The 22,207-nt window shown below is 45.0% G+C and overlaps 1 protein-coding gene across 6 annotated transcripts in view; it reads right to left on the bottom strand.

Annotated features, from left to right (window-relative positions):
• PHACTR4 (phosphatase and actin regulator 4) overlaps nucleotides 1-22,207 on the bottom strand; it is a 115,246-nt gene that overhangs the window by 62,722 nt on the left and 30,317 nt on the right. For 5 of the 6 annotated variants that reach the window (XM_058677748.1, XM_058677724.1, XM_058677733.1 and 2 more), the window contains exon 2: nucleotides 15,814-15,867. Coding sequence is in view for 4 of the 6 variants with exons in the window: in XM_058677724.1 (XP_058533707.1) it covers nucleotides 15,814-15,829 (16 nt within the window). In the remaining 2 variants the exon portion in view is untranslated. Of the gene's footprint in view, nucleotides 1-13,280; nucleotides 13,302-15,813; nucleotides 15,868-22,207 lie in introns of those variants that run through there. The other variant, XM_058677751.1, reaches the window with a different exon arrangement.

Below are 22,207 nucleotides of genomic sequence, written 5' to 3'. Positions count from 1 at the left end.
ATGTCAGCACTGCAGGTAGAGGATTAGCCTTCCATCGCATTGCCCTCCCCTCCAATAACATAATTTTAAAAAGTCTATATAAAAACACTTTGTTCTGCTTCTCATTATGTTTTTTTTTTTTTTCATTATGTTTTAAATCTCAGGCTTGGTGCATGAGCCTAGTGGCTAAGTCCTCACCTTGCATGCCTCAGGATCCCATATGGGTGCTAGCTCATATTCCGGCTGCTCCACTTCCCATCCAGCTCCCTGCTTGTGGCCTGGGAAAGGAGTCAAGGCTGGCCCAAAGCCTTGGGACCCTGCCCCCACGTGGAAGATCCGGAAGAAGCTCCTGGCTCTGGATCAGCTCAGCTCCAGCTGTTGCAGCTACTTGAGGAGTGAACCAGTGAATGAAAGATCTTTTTCTCTGTCTTTCCTCCTCTCTGTCAATCTTACTTTCCAATAAAAATAAATAATTTTTTAAAAAGAAGTTTTAACTCTCCTCTCTGTGCTAGAACTGTAAGCTATTCTTTTTTTTTTTTTCCCTTCCTGGGTAAGACAGGGCAGTGAGCCAACAAAAACTTATTAAATAAATTAATGAAATTACTGTTTGGGGGACCAGAGTTGTGGTGTAGTGGTTCGGCCAATGTATGTTATGTCAGTATCCCATTCTGGAATGCCATTTTCAGTTGCAGCTGCTGCTTCTGATCCAGTTCCACATTAATGCATTTAGGAAAGGAGCTGAAAATGGCCCAAGGATTTGGGGCTCCTGCCACCAGTGGGAGAGAACCAGCTGGAGCTCCCCACTCCAGGCTTTGAAGCAACACACTCCTAGCTGCTGACATTTGAGGAGTGAATCAGCTTTTGGAAGATTTCTGTGTTTCCTGACCTGTCTCTGTCAGGCTGCCTTTCAAATAGATCAATCATTCAAAAATTCAGTTTGGGCTAGGGTTAGGGTGCTAACTGACTTTACCTGTACCTAACACTAGGCCATCTACTATAGACGAACCATGAATTTATGCATGGAACTAAGCATGAACACATGCTCAGTATTAAGCCAAATTCCTCACCCATATAACAATGTACTTTCTTGAGCCTGGCATGGAAGCCTAGCGGCTAAAATCCTCGCCTTGAATGCACTGGGATTCCATCTGGGCACCGGTTCTAATTATGACAGCCCCACTTCCCATCCGGCTCCCTGCTTGTGGCCTGGGAAAGCAGTCAAGGACGGCCCAAAGCCTGGGACCCTGCACCTGAGTGGGAGACCTGGAGGAAGTTCCTGGCTCCTGCCTTCGAATTGGCTCAGCCCCAGCCATTGCGGCCGCTTGGGTAGTGAATCATTGGACGGAAGATCTTCCTTTCTGTCTCTTAGGTTGCTATCTTTTCCTTTTATTATCTAAGAAGTAATTCTTAAAGGGCTTTTGCTATCCACGTCCTTTGGTTACACTGAAAGGGAAAGAGACTTTAAGGTAAAGACAAACGAAGCTGCCAGATCCACTTGTTTTAACAGTATCTAACTAGTGGGCGACAGGCACTCAGCACAGCATTGAAGACGTTGCTTGGGATGCCTGTACCCATTTAGACTGCCTGGTTTGAGTCCTAGCTATGTTTCTAATACTAGCTCCCTGCTGATGTGCACCTTGGGAGGCCTCCTACCTGGGAGACCCGGATTGAATTCTGGGGCCTGGCATTCAGGCAGTGACCTCACAGACAGACAATATCTCTGTGGATGACTTTCTCCCTTTCAAAACAACAAACAAACAAACAACAACAACAAAAAAAACCCCAAATAGGGCTGCAACAATGGTATAGCACATTAAGCCTTTATCTGCAGTTCAGGCATTTCACATGCTTACTGGTTTGAACCCCAGCTGGTCCACTGTGATCCAGCTCCCTGCTAAAGGCCTGGAGGAACAGAAGAGGATGGCAAGTCTATGGCAGACCTGGAAAAGCTGCTGGCCTCTGGTTTTGGACAGGCCAATTCCAGCTGTTGCAGATATTTGGAGAATGTATCAGCAGATGGAAAATTTTTCTGCTTCTTTCTCTGAAACTCTGCCTACCAAATAAAATACAATAGATCTTTAAAATACATAAATTAATGAAAAATTTAAATTGGCTTGGAAGATCAATGAAAACAAAAGATGTAGAAGCATCATTGGAAATCTAAATATCAAATTCAAAAATGCTTACACAGATCAAAAGTAACAAAGGAATTAAAGGAAACGAACACTGCATTTAGACTGCAATCTGTGTCAGCTCTCTGGGAACCCCACCGCAGCCCCCACCACATCACCAGGGAGGGCCTGATGAGAGATCCTCAGAAGCAGCCACAGGAACATCTGTCAGGCGATCGATCTTCCTTGAACGGAACTTCAGCCACTGTATGTATGTGTGCATGCCCCTGTGCTTTAAACTTCATGCATATTTCAAATTGCAATCTTGTAAAAATTGTCTTGTCTTAGAATTAAGTCAGAGTGCTAACCTTGACATCTTTCCCATGTGAACAGAAGACAGAACAGACACAGGAAGCCAGTCACGATGTTTCCACTGTAGTGACAGACATACTTTATGGGGGAAAAAAACTGACAGTTCAACAGGGAAGAAAATAGGTACAAAAACACAACTGAGATCTCCTATAACTTAGTGTGATCAAAATAAAAAATGAAATAAAAATAAAAGTAAATATATCATGGGCTGGTTCCCTGGTGAGAGTGTAGGTTAAAGTCTGCAGGGATAACAGTGAGCTGCAGATGCACTAAGTTTGGCGAGAACTCCCTGAACTCAATGCATTGCACTGGTCCCACAGCAAAATAATACCTACTGTGGCATCACACTGGTCAAAATAGGTCCGTGTGGCCCTCAGAGCTAACGTCCAACAGTTTCCAGCAAGATCAGCACCATCAACAACCTAACTATATAGGACACCTGATGTCTCCCTAATCCTGGGACCTGCAACAACCAGAAGTGGGAGAAAGGTTGCAGAGACAACGGTGCAGCCTCAGCACTGTATCACAGGAGGTGGAGATTGGTGAGCCAGGAGCTGGGACTACGGAGACCATGGTGGAAATCTGACATAAGAACCCAGACCTGGAACTCGCTGGAGGGAATGGTACAACTGACTGCAAACAAAGAGCCATGTACCAACTGCAATAAGTAAAATCAAATTGTAGACCTGTGGGTGACAGCTTAGAAACCTGCCCCAAGGAGAAGAATCTGATAACCAGAAGTACAATGACCAAGAGCAAAAGAAGAGACAAAGGCACAATGATATTACTGAAAACTCCCCTGCAAAGGAGCAAAACCCTTTGCCAACCTCAGAGTTAACTGAGGAAGACATGGAGAAAATGGGGGACACAGAATCCATAAGATTCATTGTAAAGCTTCTGATTAAAAATGAGAAGCACATACAAGAGTTCAAAGAATTTGAGGAAGCAATAAAGCAAATCAAGGCTGGTATATCAGAAATTAAGAACACAGTAGAGCAAATTAACAGTATAGTGGAGAGTTTCCAAAATAGGATGAAGGAAGAAAGAATCTCAGAATTGGAAGATATTTTCTGTCACCAAGGGGAAGCAAACAAAAAGCTGGAGGCAGAGTTGGATCAGGTCAAAAAAAGTACTCAAGAATTCAAAGACACTATTAAGAGGACAAATATAAGAGTTATGGGAGTCCTGGAAGGTGCAGAAAGAGAAGCTGAATTTGCAAATGTATTTAATGAAATAATAAAGGAAAATTTCCCTAATCTGGAGAAAAAACTGGGAAACAAGATCCAGGAGGGGCACAGAACTCCCAACAGGCTTGATCAAAAGCGATCTTCACCACGACACATGATCAAGCTCTCTTCAATTGAACATAAGGAAAAGATCCTTAAATGTGCACGTGAAAAAAAATCAATTGACACATAAAGGAATGCCAATTAAACTCACAGGAGACCTCTCACAGGAAACTCTACAGGCAAGAAGAGAACGGAGTGACATATTCCAGATTCTAAAAGCAAAAAAAATAAAAAAAATAAAAAAAAAATTGTCGGTCTAGGATAACATATCCAGCAAAGCTTTCATTTGTCTTTGAAAATGAAATAAAATTCTTCCATAGTAAAGAAAAGTTAAAAGAATTTGCCTCTTCCAAACCTGCCCTACAAATGATACTTCGAGATGTTCTCTTCACAGAGAAGAGGAATAGCACCTAACAAAACCAAAGGCAAATGGGAAGAACATCCCAGTAAAATGACAACAGAAGACTAAACCAATGAACAACCCATTCCTAAAATGACAGGACCAAAGTACCACCCATTCATATTAACCCTGAATGTAAATGGCTTAAGCTCAATCAAACGTCATAGATTAGTAGACTGGATTAAAAAACAAAACCCATCTGTTTATTATTTGGAGGAGACACACTTCACCAACAAAAATCAGCGGAAACTATATCTCATGGATTTTGATTGTTTTTTAATTTCACCTCTTCTGATTAATTTCTTCAATGACTCATAGATCATACAGTAGCATCATTTTCTTCAAGAAGGTTCTTGATTTTCTTTTTCATTTCTTCAGCGACATGTTATTTATTCATGTTATTTAACTTCATGGTATTGTTAATTTCTTTTTATTTTCTTCCTGTTGTTGATTTTGTTTTCTGGCTCTTCATTTAAGAGGATGTACAGTAACTGTGTAATGGAGAGTATCCTATCTAGCAGCATGTTATTTAACTTCATGTCATTGTAAATTTCTATTTTTCTTCCAGTTGTTGATTTTGTATTGTGGCTTTTTCATTTAAGGGGATGTATAGTAACTGTTAATGGAGATTATCATATCTAGATATGAGGATACAATGCAATACGCTTTTCTACTTCCAAATTAAAGATGAACTCCCAATGAAACTGTTTACTATATCTTGACAATAGGATGCTGAACTCTCTGCCATTGTCCATGCCTGCAATGATGGACATATGACTGTGTATGAAGAACTATACCATAGTAATGATATAGGGGAACTCAGGGAGGGGAGAGGGAATTGGGGAGGGGGTAAGGGAAATCCCAGGGCCTATGAAACTGTATCATAAAATGATAATAATAAAAAGAAATAAAATTAGAAAAATTTATTGAACTTTGAAAATGGGAGGAGTTAAAATAACTCAAAATTAAAAGGATGGTAATATTGGAAAAAAATTTATATTGTGTTTATTTTTATTTGCTTGTTTATTTTTATTTGAAAAAGAGAGTTACGGCAAGAAGGAAAGAGAATCTTCCAGCTGCTGATTCACTTCCCAACAGCTGAAATGCCCAGAGCTGGGCTGGTCTACAGGTGGGAGCCAGGAGCTTCTTCCCAGTCTCTCACACGGGTGCAGGGTCCCAAGGCTTTGGGCCATTATCTACTGTTTTCCCAGGTCACAAGCAGGGAGCTGGATGGGAAATGGTGAAGCTGGGACACAAATCAGTACCCATATGGGATCCTGACAGTAGCAATACAAGGATTTAACCACTAGGCTATTGCGCTGGGCCCCTATCAATAAATTTTTAAAAATCTTCTCTTTGTTCTATTGGGTTAAATAATTTCTTAGAACATAAAAGTAGAAATAACAAGAGGAAAAATTTATTAAATTGTATCTCATTAATTAAAACTTTCCGCTAGTAAAACACAAACACCGACTGGGAGAAAACATTTACATAATTACATATTATTGCATTCACAGAGTACATGACACACAGTGCACACGTACAGCAAATCCCTCACACTGCTCTGACTTTCCATGCGTAAAAGGCAGTCCGCACTGATGGCAGTGGCGACAGGAACCCAGGACCCCAGGCATGGCCACACTGGTGGCAGCACCACTGCTACGTCTCCAGACCTGCCCTGCCCCCCCGCCCCAGCTCTTTCCTGTTGTTACAAGAAATAATCACATGACATGAGTCTACAGAACCAGCTCACAGAAACTGGTGTCTGTCCCCTCCGTCTCCGTTGGGATTGCTAATTTCATCTGCAGCAGAGAAATCAAAAGCAGCGGGGGGGGAAAGATACACTATGTACTATGTCCTTACTGCAGGGCAGACATGTAACAGAAGGACCTTACTTCCACTGTACACTTTCATCAGGAAAAAAGATGAAAGTATCTACTATACAATATAATACGTTACGTTAAATTTCTAACCAGGGTTTGCACCGTGGTGCCATTTTTAACACTGGCATCAGTATCTCACACAGTGACTATTTTCGTCCTGGCTGTTGCATTTCTGACCCATCTTTCTGCGCATGTGCCTTGGAAGTCTGCTCTTGATGGCCCAGCTACTCAGGTCCTAGCCACCCACGTGACAGAACAGGATAGAGTTCCTGGCTTTTAGCTCGACCTAGCTTGTTCTCTCTCTCTGTCCCTCCCTTTCTCTAAAACACTCTGCTGTTCAAACAAACAAATTAACCCATAAATCTTAAAAGAAAAAAAAAAGACTTGTAACCTATAACACAGGGACAAAATGGGATTAATATTTCTGGCATCACTTAATTCCAGAGGAATTTATCTCCTACATAATAAGGACTGCAAAACTAATTAAGCTCATTTTTTGTCTTTCATTCTTAATGAGGAGGAAAGGAGGGAGGGACCACATAGCTGGCATATTTTGAGCTTCAAGTAGTAACACACAGCATCACAAAAAAATTTTTTTCCATGAACTTGGAAGTAAAATGTACTGTGTCTCCTTAAGAATATTCTTAACAGCAAAGTATACTCTTTGAAACATAACTAGGGCCCGGTGGCGTGGCCTAGTAGCTAAAGTCCTCGCCTTGAACGCCCCGGGATCCCATATGGGTGGCGGTTCTAATCCCAGCAGCTCCACTTCCCATCCAGCTCCCTGCTTGTGGCCTGGGAAAGCAGTTGAGGATGGCCCAAAGCCTTGGGACTCTGCACCTGTGTGGGAGACCCGGAAGAAGCTCCTGGCTCCTGGCTTCGGATCGGCATAGTATCGGCCGTTGCGGCTCACTTGGGGAGTGAATCATTGGATGGAAGATCTTCCTCTCTGTCTCTCCTCCTCTCTGTATATCTGACTTTCCAATAAAAATAAATAAATCTTTAAAAAAAAAATAAAACATAACTAATGAGGCCTGGCATGGTAGCCTAGCAGCTAAAGTCCTCGCCTTGCAACACCAGGAGATCCCATATGGGCACTGGTCCTAATCTTCGCAGTCCTGCTTCCCATCCAGCTCCCTGCTTGTGGCCTGGGAAAGGGGTCAAGGCCGGCCCAAAGCCTTGGGATCCTGTACCCATGTGGGAGACCCAGAAGAGGTTCCTGGATCCTGGATTCAGATCAGCTGAGCTCCAGTCATTGCGGCCATTTGGGGGGTGAATCAACGGACAGAAGATCTTCCTCTCTGTCTCTCCTCCTCTCTGTATATCTGACTTCACAATAAAAGTAAATAAATCTTTAAAAAAAAAACTTTATAAATTCAGATATAGAATAAGAACATGGTTGTTTAAAAATGTCTATTTACTACCTTACCTTACCAAATGGCTTCTCACACATTCTATATAATACAAATTTTAATTAAAAGGAGATTGGGGTCAAGTTCTGCAGTATAGCACGTTAAGCTGCTGCTTGGGATGCCAGAATCTTATCCAGAATGTTGGTTTGAGAGTCCCAACCTCTCTACTACGTCTCAAGTACCAGGGTACTTGCTACGTATTCACTTCAGAGAATCTATAGCAGGTAAATAGCAGGTAAAAGCAGGCTATTGAGCCAGACCCTACTTCCATCATTTTTTATCCTGGTCTTTTTGAAATTAAGATGAAGGTCCAGTGCAGTAGACCAGTGGTTAAAGTCCTTGCCTTGTAGGTTTTGGGATCCCATATGGGCGCCGGTTCGTAGCCTGGCTGCTCGACTTCCCTTCCAACTCCCTGCTTGTGGCCTGGGAAAGCGATGGAGGATGGCCCCATGCCTTGGGACCCTGTACCCATGCGGGAGACTCAGAAGAAGCTCCTGACTTCTGGCTTCGGATCTGCTTGGTTCCAGTCGCTGCAGCTACCTCGGGAGTGAACCAGCACAGGGAATATCTTCCTCTCTGTTTCTCCTTCTCTCTGTAAATCTAACTTTCTAATAAAAAATAACTCTTAAAAAAAAATTAAGATGAAACAAAGAGGATCTAAAATAAAAAGAGGGGATGGTCATGTGGCTCAGCTGATTGGGTCCACATACCATATTGAAGATTCTGGTTTAAACGTCAGTGACTTTACTTGCAGTCTAGCTCCCTGCTAATGTGTCTGGGTATCAAGAAGTGATGGTGTAAGTACCTGGAGTCCCTGGCACACATGAAGGTCCCAGATGGAGCTGTGGGCTCCTAGCTTCTGCCTGGTGCAGTCCAGGTTGCTGTGGCCACTTGTGGAGCGGACCAGGAGCTACAAGACCTCTGTCACTGTACTTTTCAAATAACTAAATAATCTTTCAAGTTGGAAAAGAGGAATCAGGGTAAGCCCTCTTTGCTTCCTCTGTCCTCACCTTTTCCACTTCTTGCTTTTCCATGTCTGCCTCACATCATCTACAACATTTGAGGTTTTCTGGAAGGAGTTAAACAGTGGACTGGTGGACACAAACAGCAATTAATGATGGGGATGCAGGAACAAAACCGGAACAGACCTAGTCAACATGGATATTATCAACATGCAGGGCAGTACCCTGAGGAATACCCAGCATTCCTCAGCTCCCATGTCCAAACGGGGATGAGAAGACATGGCACAGCTCCCTGCCTGTGGCCTGGGAAAGCAGTCGAGGATGGCCCAAAGCTTGGGAAGGGACCCTGCACCCTCATGGGAGACCTGGAGGGAAGAAGGTCCTGGATCCTGGCTTCGGATCAGCGCAGCACCGGTTGCTGTGCTCACTTGGAGAGTGAATCATTGGACGGAAGATCTTCCTCTCTGTCTCTCCTCTTCTCTGTATATCTGACTTTCCAATAGAAATTAAAAAAAAAAAAAAAAAAAAAGAGGCTTCCGGCAATTAAGAGGAAGACATGTGTTTTAAAGATTTATTATTATTATTATTGGAAAGCCAGATATACAGAGAGGAGGAGAGATAGACAGGAAGATCTTCCATCCGATGTTTCACTCCCCAAGTGAGCCGCAACGGGCCGGTACGCGCCAATCCGATGCCGGAACCAGGAACCTCTTCCAGGTCTCCCACGCGGGTGCAGGGTCCCAAGGCTTTGGGCCGTCCTCTCCTGCCTGACATGTGGTTTAATAAACAAGGTACAACACAGGAGACAAGAAGAGCTGCAGGGGGATGGAGAAGAGAAGCCCAGGACGAGTGTGTGTCAGACACGTGGGCCCACCCGTGGAGACTGGAGAAAGGCGACTGAGTGAGAGCTGCGCCACCCCCATGTGCAGCACAGCTACCCTCTTCCTTAAGGCTAGAAACACGATGCTCAGGCCTCAGCTTGCAGGACCGAATGCTCCTGAATTCTGACTCTCAAGTACCTGACTACCTGACGAGTTTAGGACACTCCCTCCCCCACCCCAGAACTCTCCTCTCATGGGCTTCACCAAGTTCCCTTAGGTAGGTCATGGTCAACTTAGGAGAAACAACTCCTCCAGGATATATTTCTGCTGAATGTCCGAGACTGTTTTAATGGAAGGCCTGCCTGGTACAGTTTCCAGGGCTAAGACATGACTTTTGTCCTCGATTTCCACAGCAAGGACTCTGAATATTAGGACACTGAGTTCCTGGGGATGCCAGAGATCCTTTTAGGAATCCAAGAGCTAAAACCGACTACATATGAACACCCTTTTCATTGTGTTGACTCAATCGATGCATCTGCTGGCATTTTAACAAAACTTAAGGCAGCAACACAAAGCTGTAACTAATCTGTTATATTCCTCACTGCTACATAATTACAGCACAAAATTAAAGTCAATGTTAACAATGCCCTTGAAGAAGCAATAGCTTTATTTACTAGCGTTAGTAAATCTCAACTCCTCAATACGTGTCTTTATTACTATGTGTAATGAAAGAAAAAATACTTGTAAGCCATGCCTGCATGAACTGTTGCTAAGAAAAGCACTTCCACAAGGCCAGCACCACAGCTCAACTGCCGAATCCGCCACCTTCAAGTGCCAGCATCCTATGACACCAGTTTGTGTCCCAGCTGCTCACTTCCCACCCAACTCCCTGCTTGTGGCCTGCTTGGGGAAGCAGTGGAGGATGGCCCAAAGCCTAAGGATTCTATACCCGCGTGGGAGACCTGGAACAAGCTCTTGACTCCTGATCAGTTCAGGCTATTGTGGCCATTTGGAGGTTCACTAGTGGATAGAGAACTTTTCTGTCTTTTTCTCTGTAAATCTGCCTTTCCAATAAATTAAAATATATATATCTTTAAAAAGATTTAACCCTAACCCAGGACAAAAACTGGTGCCCATACGGAATCCTGGCATATGTAAGGTGAGGACTTTAGTTAGCCACCAGGCTAGGCATTGGGCCCAAAAACACAAAAAATCTTAAAACAAAGCAGAACAAAAATAAAACATGCACTTCTGCAACTTAGCTGCAATGTGAACTAGTATACTAACCTTCCATCTGTGGCGCCAGCATCTTACTTTGAGTTCAGGTTGGTCCACTTCCGATCCAGCTCCCTACTTAAGGCCTGACAAAACAGTGAAGGATGGCTCAAGGCCATGGGCCCTTGCATCCACATAAGAAACCTGGAAGAAATTCCGGCTTCCTGGCTTCAGACGGACTCAACTCTGGTCACTGTGGCCATGTGGGGAGTGATCTATTGGAGAGAAGATCTCTCTCTTCTCTCCAATTCCAAAAATTTGAATTTCAAGTAAAATAAGTCTTTAAAAGTAAAATATTGGACCAGGTGTGATGGCCTAGCAGCTAAAGTCCTCACCTTGAACACGCCGGGATCCCATATGGGCGCCAGTTCTAATTCCAGCAGCCCCACTTCCCATCCAGCTCCCTGCTTGTGGCCTGGGAAAGCAGTCAAGGATGGCCCAATGCATTGGGACCCTGCACCCACTTGGGAGACCTGGGTAGAAGCTTCTGGATCCTGGCTCCTGGCTTCAGATCAGCTCAGTTTCAGTTGTTGTGGCCACTTAGGGAGTGAATCAGCAGATGGAATATCTTTCTCTCTGTCTCTCCTCTCTGTATATCTGACTTTGCAATAAAAATAAATAAGTCTTAAAAAAAAATACAACCAGTGTCATGATATCAGCATCTATCCACGCAGAAAAGATCCTAAAAGGCCTCAGGTATGTCATACCAGAACTTGATAGCGAAAAAATCTCACTGCTTTTATGTTCAGAATAAAACAAATAATCCTTTAAAAATATATCTACATAATTGGTTAGCTAATTTTACTTTCCCAAATTTCTCACTCCCATCTTATCGGGATTTTATTTTTTTCAGAAACAAACTAACTTCACTCACAAAATTATTTTGTCAAATGTTACTGAGTATATCAAATTCCTATGCTCTGTACACAACAAAGAAAAAAACCCATTCAATGTTTAGATGGAAGGATGGAGACAGGGAAGGAGGTTGGTTGTTAACATAACTTAATTTTCTTATAAAACTCACATTATGAATGTAAACGTTAAGTATAAATACCCAAGATTTAAAGAGGTGTAAGAGAAAAATCCTCCACTAGCACAGAAACCAAACATTTGTCTATCATAAAGCATATTTCAATTTCATGTTTCAACTGACTCTCGGCCAACAGCACTTTCCATAGCAGTTTTCACTTTGACACTCTCTAGTAAGTATAAACTATATTTAAATTTCAGTTAAAGTCTGTACGCCTAACAACAGGGGCCAGCCTTTTGGCAATGGGTTAAGCTAGCGCCTGCATGCCAGTGTAGTCCCAGCTGCTCTAGCTCTGACCCAGCTCCTTGCTAACGCGCCTGGGAGAGCAGTGGAGGACAGCCCAGGTGCTGGGTCCCTACATCAACACTGAAGATCAGGATGAAGCTCCTGGCTGCAGTCTGGCACAACCCTGGCTGCTGTGGGCATCTGAGGAGGAACCAGCAGATGGAAGATCTCTCTCTCTCTCTTTCTATGTATATATATACACATAATATATATACATATACATAATCACTCTGCCTTTTGAATAAACAAGTAGTTTCTTCACAGTCTAACACACGTAAGTGATTAATTAGATTAAAATATAAGCTATATAGGCGGACTATTCCTTATCAAAAATGGATTTGGGACCCCGGCAGGGTGGCCTAGCGGCTACAGTCCTCGCCTAGAATGCGCCGGGATCCCATATGGGCACCGGTTCTAATCCCGGCAGCTCCATTTCCCATCCAGCTCCCTGCTTGTGGCCTGGGAAAAGCAGCAAGGACGGGCCAAAGCTTTGGGATCCTGCACCCACGTGGGAGACTTGGAAGAGGTTCCTGGTTCCCGGCTTTGGATTGGCGCAGCACCGGCCGTTGCACTCACTTGGGGAGTGAATCATCGGACGGAAGATCTTCCTCTCTGTCTCTCCTCCTCTCTGCATATCTGACTTTGTAATAAAAATAAATAAATCTTTTAAAAAATGGATTTGGGATTTTTCTCTCATTTCATAGCATTTACATGTATAGAAGGAGGGTGCCCTGGGGCTGGGACTCAAGTCTAAATGTAAACTTGTTCCATATAAACCTTATACACAGAGCCTGAAGGTTATTTTACTTTTTAGAGAAGTTTATTTTTTTCAAAAAGCAGAGGGACACAGAGAAAGACGGAAAAAGGCAGATTTATTTGAAATGTAGACAGACACACACACAGAGATTTTCTGTCCACCTCACAAAATGTACAAAACAGTCAGGGCTGGACCAGGCCAAAGCCCAGAGTGTGGAAGGCAGTCCAGGTCTCCCGTGGGGGTGGCAGGAAACCAAGCAAGTTTCCAACCATCATCTGCTGCTTCCTGGGGTGCTCCTTAGCAGGAAGCTGAATCTGAGAAAAGGCGCCAGCACTCCAGGCAGGCACTCGGGTGTGAGACGCTGGCACCCAAGCAGTGACCTGACTGCTCTGCCAGATAGCTGCCCAGTGAAGGCTGCTTCAGTGTAGCCATGTGCTGACTGTCACCTGACATATGAGGCTAGTCAGGGGGAAATTTCCCATGTGGCATCATGTTGGCACTCAGGAAGCTTCAGAGTATGGAGTATTTCAGATTGCGGGGGAGCTCAACCTATACTTTAGTTCGGTGAGAAAAGGAGGTCAGTCAAAGAAAACTCAAGTTTCTGGGGGAAAAAAGCTTTGAAGGGATCATGCATCACTCTAGTTTTTCAAATGTACGTGCTTTGTAGAATCTGTCATCAAGCAACAAAAATTAACTCAACTTACCAAATAATTCACAAATTGTCACATCAGGAATTTACCTGGTAATGAACCATACATTTTTAAAAATTATTTTTTACTTGAAAGGCAGGGTTATAGAGAGAAGGAGAGCCAGGGAGAGAAACAGAGATTTTCCATTCGCTGATTTACTCCCCAAAAAGCTGCACTGGCCGGAGCTGAGCTGATTCCAAGCCAGGACCAGGAGCTTCTTCTAAGTCTCCTACATGGGTGCAGGGGTCCAAGGACTTGAGCCATCTTCTACTGTTCTCCCAGGCAATAAGCAGGGATGTCGATTGGAAGTGGAGCAGCCAGGACTGAAACTCTTGCCCATGTGGGATGCCAGCACTGCACGTCAAAGCTTAGCCTACCGTGTCACAGTGCTGGCCCCGAATTATAGATTTATGAATCAAGTACTGACTGCCCTCTAGTGGTCACCTGAAGATCCTGAAATTGGACTAAATATAATCCTTTAACCTGTTTCAGAGATAGAAAAGCCAAGGTCATAACAAACTCAACTAGAATCAGAGGTCATTCTGATCATCAAGATTTTCAATAGCGGTCTTCTCATAGCAAAACTGAAACCACGCATCTGAGATTATCAGTGCCAGGAGCTGGAGAACTTCACCTCAATCATCCCGGCAATTGGGCAAGAGAAGAATACAATTTTGTTAACATTCCTTATCCAACTTGGATTTCTCAAGTTGCACTGGTTTAGAAAGGAAACAGTCTTATTTTCATGTAACGAAGCACCAGAAAGTTAGTCAAATGCTTCCTGCAGTACACTTAAGTTCAACAAGTAAAATTGCCTCTGATTCCTTTTTCTTGTTCGATGTACACTAATGAAGAGTATTTGATACCCTAGAATGTATCTCTCATTTTGAGATGAGTCAATAAGAAAATAAGGTTCAGTACACAGAAACTGACATTTTGGTAAAAACAAGGCAATCACTGGGCCCGGTGCGATAGTGTACTGGTTAAAGTCCTCGCCTTGCATGCCCGGGGATCCAAAATGGGCGTCGGTTCGTATCCCAGCGGACCTGCTTCCCATCCAGCTCCCTGCTTGTGGCCTGGGAAAGCAGCAAGGACGGCCCAAAGCCTTGGGACCCTGCCACCTGCATGGGAGACCTGGAAGAGCTCCGAGCTCCTGGCTTCGGATCGGCTCAGCTCTAGCCATTGTGGCCACTTGGGGAGTGAATCATCAGACTGAAGATCTTCGTCTCTGTCTCTCCTCTCTGTATATCTGCCTTTCCAATAAAAATAAAATAAATCTTTAAAAAAAAGGCAATTACTAAGAATTCATCTATATTTAGATTCCTTTATATGACATATGGACAAAACTTAACTGATACGATACATCCTTGCTAATTTGACTACTTCCACATTACATTTCCTTGATCAAGTACTAATAAAGGCCACATTTCTGAAGTAGCAGCAGAACTTAACTTCCAAACAGAAGTATATATAATTGCTTATGTGACAAAAATAGAGAACTTATATTGTCACTTCAAGCTGTCAGATTCCTGGTTGGGGCTGGCACACTGGTGCAGCTCCCAGGACTGTTGGCACTCCCCAGCACAGTATTGCCGTGACCCAGTTCCCTCCTAATCCGCCTGGGAAAGCAGAATGGGGGCCCTGCTACCCACAGGGGAGATCCAGATGGACTTTCAGGCTCCAGTAGTGGAGGCATCTGGAGAGTGAATAAGCAGATGGAAAATCTTGTTCTGTCTCTCCTTCTCTGTTTTGCCTTTCAAATAATAAAATATTTAGGCTTTTTTGTAAAAAAGAATTTATTTTTATTGGAAAGTCAGATATATAGAAAGAAGGACAGAGAGAAAGATCTCCCATCCACTGGTTCACTCCCCAAGTGGCTGCAAGAGTTGGAGGTGAGCCAATCTGAAGCCAAGAGCCTGGAGTTTCTTCCAGATCCCCCATGCAGATACAGGGTCCCAGGGCTTTGGGCTGTCCTCTACTGCTTTTCCAGGTCATAAACAGGGATCTGGGTGGGTAGTGGGACTGCCAGGACATGAACCAGCTATGGGATCCCAGGTATGCAAGGCAAGGACTTCAGCCACTAGGCTACCATGCCAGGCCCAAGTAAAACAACTCTTAGGGGAAAAAAAAAAAGCTGTTGGGATACCTGAATCCATCCTGAGATCCCTCGTTTGCATCCTGGATTTCTCTCAATTCGAGCTTCCTCCCTTTTTACTCTCTTGGAGGGAGCGGGTGATGGTCCAGTCCTGATGAGGCACCTAAACTGAATTCTAGCTCCTGACTTGCCTCGGCACAGTTCTGGCTATGGTGGGCTTTGGGGATAAACCAATAAACGAGCGATCTCCCTCTGTCTGTGACTTCCAACTAAATCGCAAAATAAATACTTTAAAATCAGATGTAAATGGGTCCTGCATGCAAAATGTTTGAAACCCACTATTTCAGATAAAAGCATGCCAAACATGAAAAAACATTATACTCTCAAAGTTTTAATACAGATAAAGATAAAACAGAAATGATATTAACTAAGGAAAATGAAGGTGATACTCACCAAACGGATCTTCCATGTCACTACTAATCAGTTTCAGGAAATGGATTTGAGTTTCTAAAAAGAGAAAAAAGCAAATGATATACTTAAAATGTAAAATCCATCACTTTACAGTGACAAATATACATATGTATTAGACAAGCCCAATCAGTAACAATGATTATAATTTCAAACTGAATTATAAAAATGTATAATGTATTAATGGGAACAATGCCAACTGGGAGTTATTTCAAGGGGGTGCTATCCACATAGATAATACTAAAATACAATATTTGCAATCATTTATCACCTTCTTAAGATTTATTTATTTTTATTGCAAAGTCAGATAACAAAAAGGAGAGACAGAGAGGAAGATCCATCTGATGTTCACTCCCCAAGTGACTACAACAGTCAGAGCTGAGCCAATCTGAAGCCAGGAGCTTCTTCCAGGTCTCCCTTGTGGATGTAGGGTTGCAAAGCTTTGGGCCGTCCTCTACTGCTTTCCTAGGCCACAAGCAGGGAACTGGACAGGGGGCGGGAAGCCAGGATTAGAACCAGTATACATATGGGATCCTGGAGCTTTCAATGCAAGGGCTTTAGCTGCCAGGCCCATAACCATTTTTCATCTTAAAAATAGGGCTTTTTATTTAAGAGGATGTATAGTAACTGTAATGGAGACTATAACATCCAGATGTGAGGATACAATGCAGTATGCATCTCTACTTGCAGACAAGGATAGACTCCCAATCAAACTGTCTACTATATCTTGACAATAGGATGCTGGATTCTTTTACTTTTATTGGAAAGTCAGATATACAGAGAGGAGGAGAAACAGAGAGGGGAAGATCTTCCATCCGATGATTCACTCCCCAAGTGACTGCAATGGCTGGAGTTTAGCCAATCTGAAGCCAGGAGCCAGGACTTCTTTCAGGTCTCCCACAAAGGTGCAGAGTCTCAAGGCTTTGGCCTGTCCTTGACTGCTTTCCCAGGCCACAAGCAGGGAGTTGCATGGGAAGTGGAGCTGCGGGGATTAGAACTGGTGCCCATATGGGATCCTGATGCGCTCAAGGTGAGGACTTTTAGCCAGTAGGCCACCCTGCCGGACTCTCTACTTCCTTTCTTAAATTCACTGCAGTGTAAGGAAAAAGGGTAATTTTTTTTAAAGATTTATTTATCATTATTTCAGAGGCAGAGTTACACCGAGAGAAGAGACAGAGAGCGCTCTTGAATCCACTGGTTCACTCCCCAGACAGCTGCAATGGCAGGAGCTGGATTAATCCGAAGCCAGGAGCCTGGAGCTTCTTTTTGTCCCCCACATGAGTCCAAAGAATTGAACCATCCTCTGCTGCTTTGCCAAGTGCATTATGAGGCAGCTAGAATCAGACCCAAATCAGAGACTATGCGGGATGCTGGCACTGCAGGCAGAAGTGTCGTGTGCTATACCATGGCACCAGCACAAAGGGCAAGCTTTTATGTGAGCTAAAAACTAACATGGAAATCCGAGACAGGGTATGAATTATTTGGTTGAGGTAGGAAACTGTTTTTGCTTAGGAAATGTTGGAGTTATTGTAGATTTAAGGCAGTTCAGTTCAGTAAGCTATTAGGTAAAAAGATTCAAACGTGAAAATAAAAAGGCTTTATAATAATTTTAAAATAATCTTAAGGGGCCTGGCGCAGTGGCCTAGCGGCTAAAGTTCTAGCCTTGCACGCACCGGGATCCCATATGGGCGCCAGTTCTAATTCCTGCAGCTCCACTTCCCATCCAGCTCCCTGCTTGTGGCCTGGGAAAGCAGTCAAGGACGGCCCAAAGCCTTGGGACCCTGCACCCGTGTGGGAGACCCAGAAGAGGCTCCTGGATTAAGATTGGCTCAGCTCCAGCCATTGTGGCCATATGGGGAGTGAATCAACAGACAGAAGATCTTCCTCTCTGTCTCTTCTCCTTTCTGAATATCTGACTTTCCAATAAAAATAAATTAAAAAAAAAACACTAATCTTCAGAATTTAATTGAAAAGCAGAGTGACAAAGACCCTCCATCCACAGCTTCCCTGCAAAAGTCAAAGCTGGGCCAGATTAAAACCAGTAGCTGAGAACTTAATCTGAATCTTTCACGTGAGTACATGAGCCACCACCTGCTGCCTAAAGGGGTGTGGATTAGCATGAAGCTGGAAATGGCGGCAGACGAAATGAAATTCAAATCAGCCATGTTACTATGGGATGCAGCAGGCAGTCCAGTCAGCGTCTCGCCGGCTATACCAAATGCCCAACACCCAAAAAATGTTTTAAAATGAATTTAACAAAATGTAGATATTCATGCTTCATCCCCAATCAAGACAATGACCAAATCTGCCCAACCCAGCTTCCTATTTGTCCTATGATTTTGGGAGAGTAAGGGCATTCCATAAAAAACAAACACACAAAAAAACCTACCACAAGAAGAATCTTAAGCCCAACCCATAGCCTGCTCTGCAGAGAACATAGCTGATGACACAAACGGTACAAGAAAACTGAGAATCAAATGGAGTTTTGTTGTGGAATCAATAGTAGACCAGATGGCAAGGAGGACCCCATTATTGCCAGCAGGTCCAACAGACAATTCTTGATACATGCTGATCTAACTTAAAAAAAAAAATTGCTTTTTATTGGAAAGTCAGATATTTCAGAGGAGGAGAGACAGAGAGAAAGATCTTCAGTCCGATGATTCATTCCCCAAGTAACCACAACGGCCTGAGCTCAGCCAATCCAAAGCCAGGAGCTTCATTCGGGTTTCCCACGCAGGTGCGGGGTCCTAAGAGTTTGGGCCGTCCTTGCTGCATTCCCAGGCCACAAGCAGGGAGTTGGATGGGAAGCAGGGTCACCAGGATTAGAACCAGTGCCCATACGGGATCCTGGTGCGTGCAATGTGAAGACTTTAGCCACTAGGCCACCACGCTGGGCCCTGATCTTTCAAACTTTCACAGTGGCAAATAGTATTCATCTATTTGTAGAAGACTGTACTAGTTGATTAAATGTATTCTGCACATACCTGAACACATAATGCACAAACTGAAACTGTAATAGCAACAGAATGGAAAACCTAAGTGTGATCAACAGTCAACTGAAAGTCAAACGTGAAAGCCATGGGCCCCCCCCGGTAATGTGTTCTTTACAGCAAAAAGATGGAAATGCTGCCAACCAGCCCCAGGAGTTATTCATCAGAGCAGCTTCAAAGCAGATTTCAAGGGGCTGGGAAAGAATGAGACCCTAACACAAGAAGAGACATTTGACATTTGATGATATTCCTCCAAAATTTCAAATGTCCCCACGATGGCAAAAGCAGTCTGTTCTTACAAGACACACTTTCCTGTTTCTTGAAGATAAAGCAGAGGTCTCCCCACAGCAGTGTCTCCTCAAGAGCTGCTGCCACTCTATCTCCTGGCTAACGGGCCTTTGGCAGCACAAGCCAGCCCAGGTGTCCTGGCCTGACAAGGTCCGAAAGGAACCGCATAACCCACGGGAGCTGTGGGACCAAGACAGTAAGTACTGGCTGGAGCCAGAGAGGGACAGGCGGGACTGAAATCGGGGAGCGATTGAAAAGGAGAGGTTGTTGGGCCCGGCGGCGTGGCCTAGTGGTTAAAGTCCTTGCCTTGAACGTCCCGGGATCCCATATGGGCGCAGGTTCTAATCCCGGCAGCTCCACTTCCCAGCCAGCTCCCTGCTTGTGGCCTGGGAAAGCAGTTGAGGATGGCCCAATGCATTGGGACCCTGCACCTGCGTGGGAGACCTGGAGGAGGTTCCTGGTTCCCGGCTTCAGATCGGCTCAGCACCGGCTGTTGCAGCTCACTTGGGAAGTGAATCATCGGACGGAAGATCTTCCTCTCTGTCTCTCCTCCTCTCTGTATATCTGACTTTGTAATAAAAATAAATAAATCTTTAAAAAAAAAAAAAAAAGAAAGAAAAGGAGAGGTTGTTAACCACTCTCTGGGAATACAGGATTCAATACTCTTGAGAGTTGCAGGATATGGGGTGAGCTTGCATGAAGCTGGTACCCAGAAGATGAAAAAGTGATGATCCTAGCTGGGGAAAGCTGCATCGCAAAACTGCAGTGGTGCCCCAGGCGGCCCCGTGCTATCTGGATGCCAGAAGTGGCAGGGGTCTGTAGTCTGCCTGGGGAAGGGGATTTGGGGGAGGTGTGGGAGTGGGGCTGCAGAAGGAGTGTTGAACACCTGTGAAATGACTTCCGGGGGAATCCAAGTACTGGGTCACTGCACTCACAGGTGAGGAATGACCGCAGGGTCTTCCATGGACCACGCCACTTACACTTGCAGATAAACTTGGGAGCTGAAATGGAGTGATTTTAGAAAGAGAAAACCAGAGGGCATGTTTGACTCAGACCAAGGCACCCGCCTACATCGGTCCTGGGCTGAGCTAAGTAGCATCACCAAGCTGACACACAGGAAAGCTAGTGTACTGGGGAACCTGCCTGCAGTATCTGGCAGCGAGTGTGTGGGACTGGTTCATGTCACCAATCAGCTTGCAACAGAACCAAGACAGGGGACAAATTCTGGAGGGGATTTGGGGGCTCATCACTGTGGGACTGCAGTATCTGCCAGTTTGAGTGAGAACTGTGGCCAGGCATGACTATAACTAACCAACCCTCATGGGAGCTAAGGTTGGGAGTAGATCGGGCTGACCCAGGCTAAAGCACATGCAAAGGCCCAGACTTGTGATAGACTATGCCGGCCAGGTGCTTAGCAGCCACCAACACATGCGAAATGCAGGGCCGGAAGTGGGCCTGGTAGGATAACTTGGGGAACTCCCCTACCAGGCTGAAATTCTTGCTGGTGAGCATTAGGGCTGGAGGTGGGCCAGGCCAGGGCAGGCCAGGTTGCAGCACTAGTCAGCATGTGTGTGGGCTGTCAGGGGCAGGGCTAGGCTGGGTCAGACCTTGGTATCTGCTGGTATGCAAAAGAGCCAGGATGGGATGTGGGCCATGCCAGGCTAGGCAGCCATACTCATCAGCTCACAGGAGAGCCAGGGTTGGAGGTGTGCCAGGCCAGGTCAGGTCAGACCAGGTCAGGTGGCAACACTTGCTGGCAAGTACCAAATCTGGGGGTGGACCATGTTAAGACTAGCTCGAAGCACCTGCAGGCATGTACAAGATCCAGGGCTGGGAGTGAGCTTGGAGGGGTAACTATGGGGGTACGCCCCTGCTAGGCTGCAGGTGAGTGTAAGAGCCAAGGCAGGGTGGGGGAGGGGGAATACAGACGGGTCTGAATGTGGCTGCAGCATCCCTCAGCATGTGTACAGGGTAGGTCCAGGGATGGGCTGCCATTGGGCTAGGCTGTGGCACCTGCCAATATACATGAGAGCTGGGTCTGGGGGTAGGCCAGACAGGGCTGGGCTGCTGCACCCGCCAGCCAGAACTGGAATGGATACAGACCAGTAGGGCAGGTCTGCAGAACTCGCAAAGGGAAAATAACAAGATATGTGGCCCGACCTTGGAGTGCACATATTGGGTCCAGGCCTCCTCAGTTCCTGATGGCCATGCAATGGAAAAGCACAGATGCATACAAAGAACACAGCAGCCAACTCATCTAGGCCAGCAGTGGATACTGAGTGCCCCATCAGAGGACAGAAAGCGGAGCAGGATGGACGGCTCTTCTGGCCAAGCTTTTGCAGCAACTGTCTGCAGTGGAGGCACACTGAGGTGTATGTTGCCAACTAGCAGACCCTGAAAAGATTTCATGAACCCTGGAGCAATGAAACTGATAACAGCTCAGAACTATCAAATCCACTGAAATGGCATCCTCGGAACTTCCCCACATTGGGATCTTGAAGGTGTCACCAAATGACTGTCCCCCATCCCTGGGTGCTGCTATAGCTTGACAGCACGGAGCAGCCCTATTTCCTCCCTTCCCCACCCCCGGCAGAATCAGGAAGATAGAAACTGAAACATTTGTCCCACCCACCATCTTCCATACCTTGACCCTCACCCCACCCTACTCTGAGGATCTTAACTATGTAAATAATACTAGAAACAAAGCAAAAACCACTGTGCTGTGCAGAGTGGAGGAAGGATCCAAAGGATCAGGAAAAAAGCAGGCAGAAGCAGACGCACAACATCTGGTCACAAAATACTTCAAATTTTATGTTCTTTGAAAGGAGTGGGAGAAGACCAAAAGAAATATGCTAGTTTAACAGTCATTTTCATCCACAGAAAGGACTGTTATAAAACTAAGCTTACTGGGCCTGGCACAGTAGTCTATTGGTTAAAGTCCTTGCCTTGTATGCACTGGGGTCCCACATGGGCACCAGTTCATGTCCCAGCTGCTTCACTTCCCACCCAGCTACTTGCTTGTGGCCTGGGAAAGCAGTGGAGGATGAGCCCATGCCTTGGGACCCTGTACCCCTGAGGGACACGTGGAAGAAGTTCCTGGC

This window comes from Ochotona princeps, chromosome 2 (assembly GCF_030435755.1).
Source record: "Ochotona princeps isolate mOchPri1 chromosome 2, mOchPri1.hap1, whole genome shotgun sequence".
Taxonomy (NCBI): Eukaryota; Metazoa; Chordata; class Mammalia; order Lagomorpha; family Ochotonidae; genus Ochotona; species Ochotona princeps.
The sequence above is the reverse complement of the archived record's forward strand: the minus strand, read 5'-3'. Positions and strand labels throughout refer to the sequence as shown.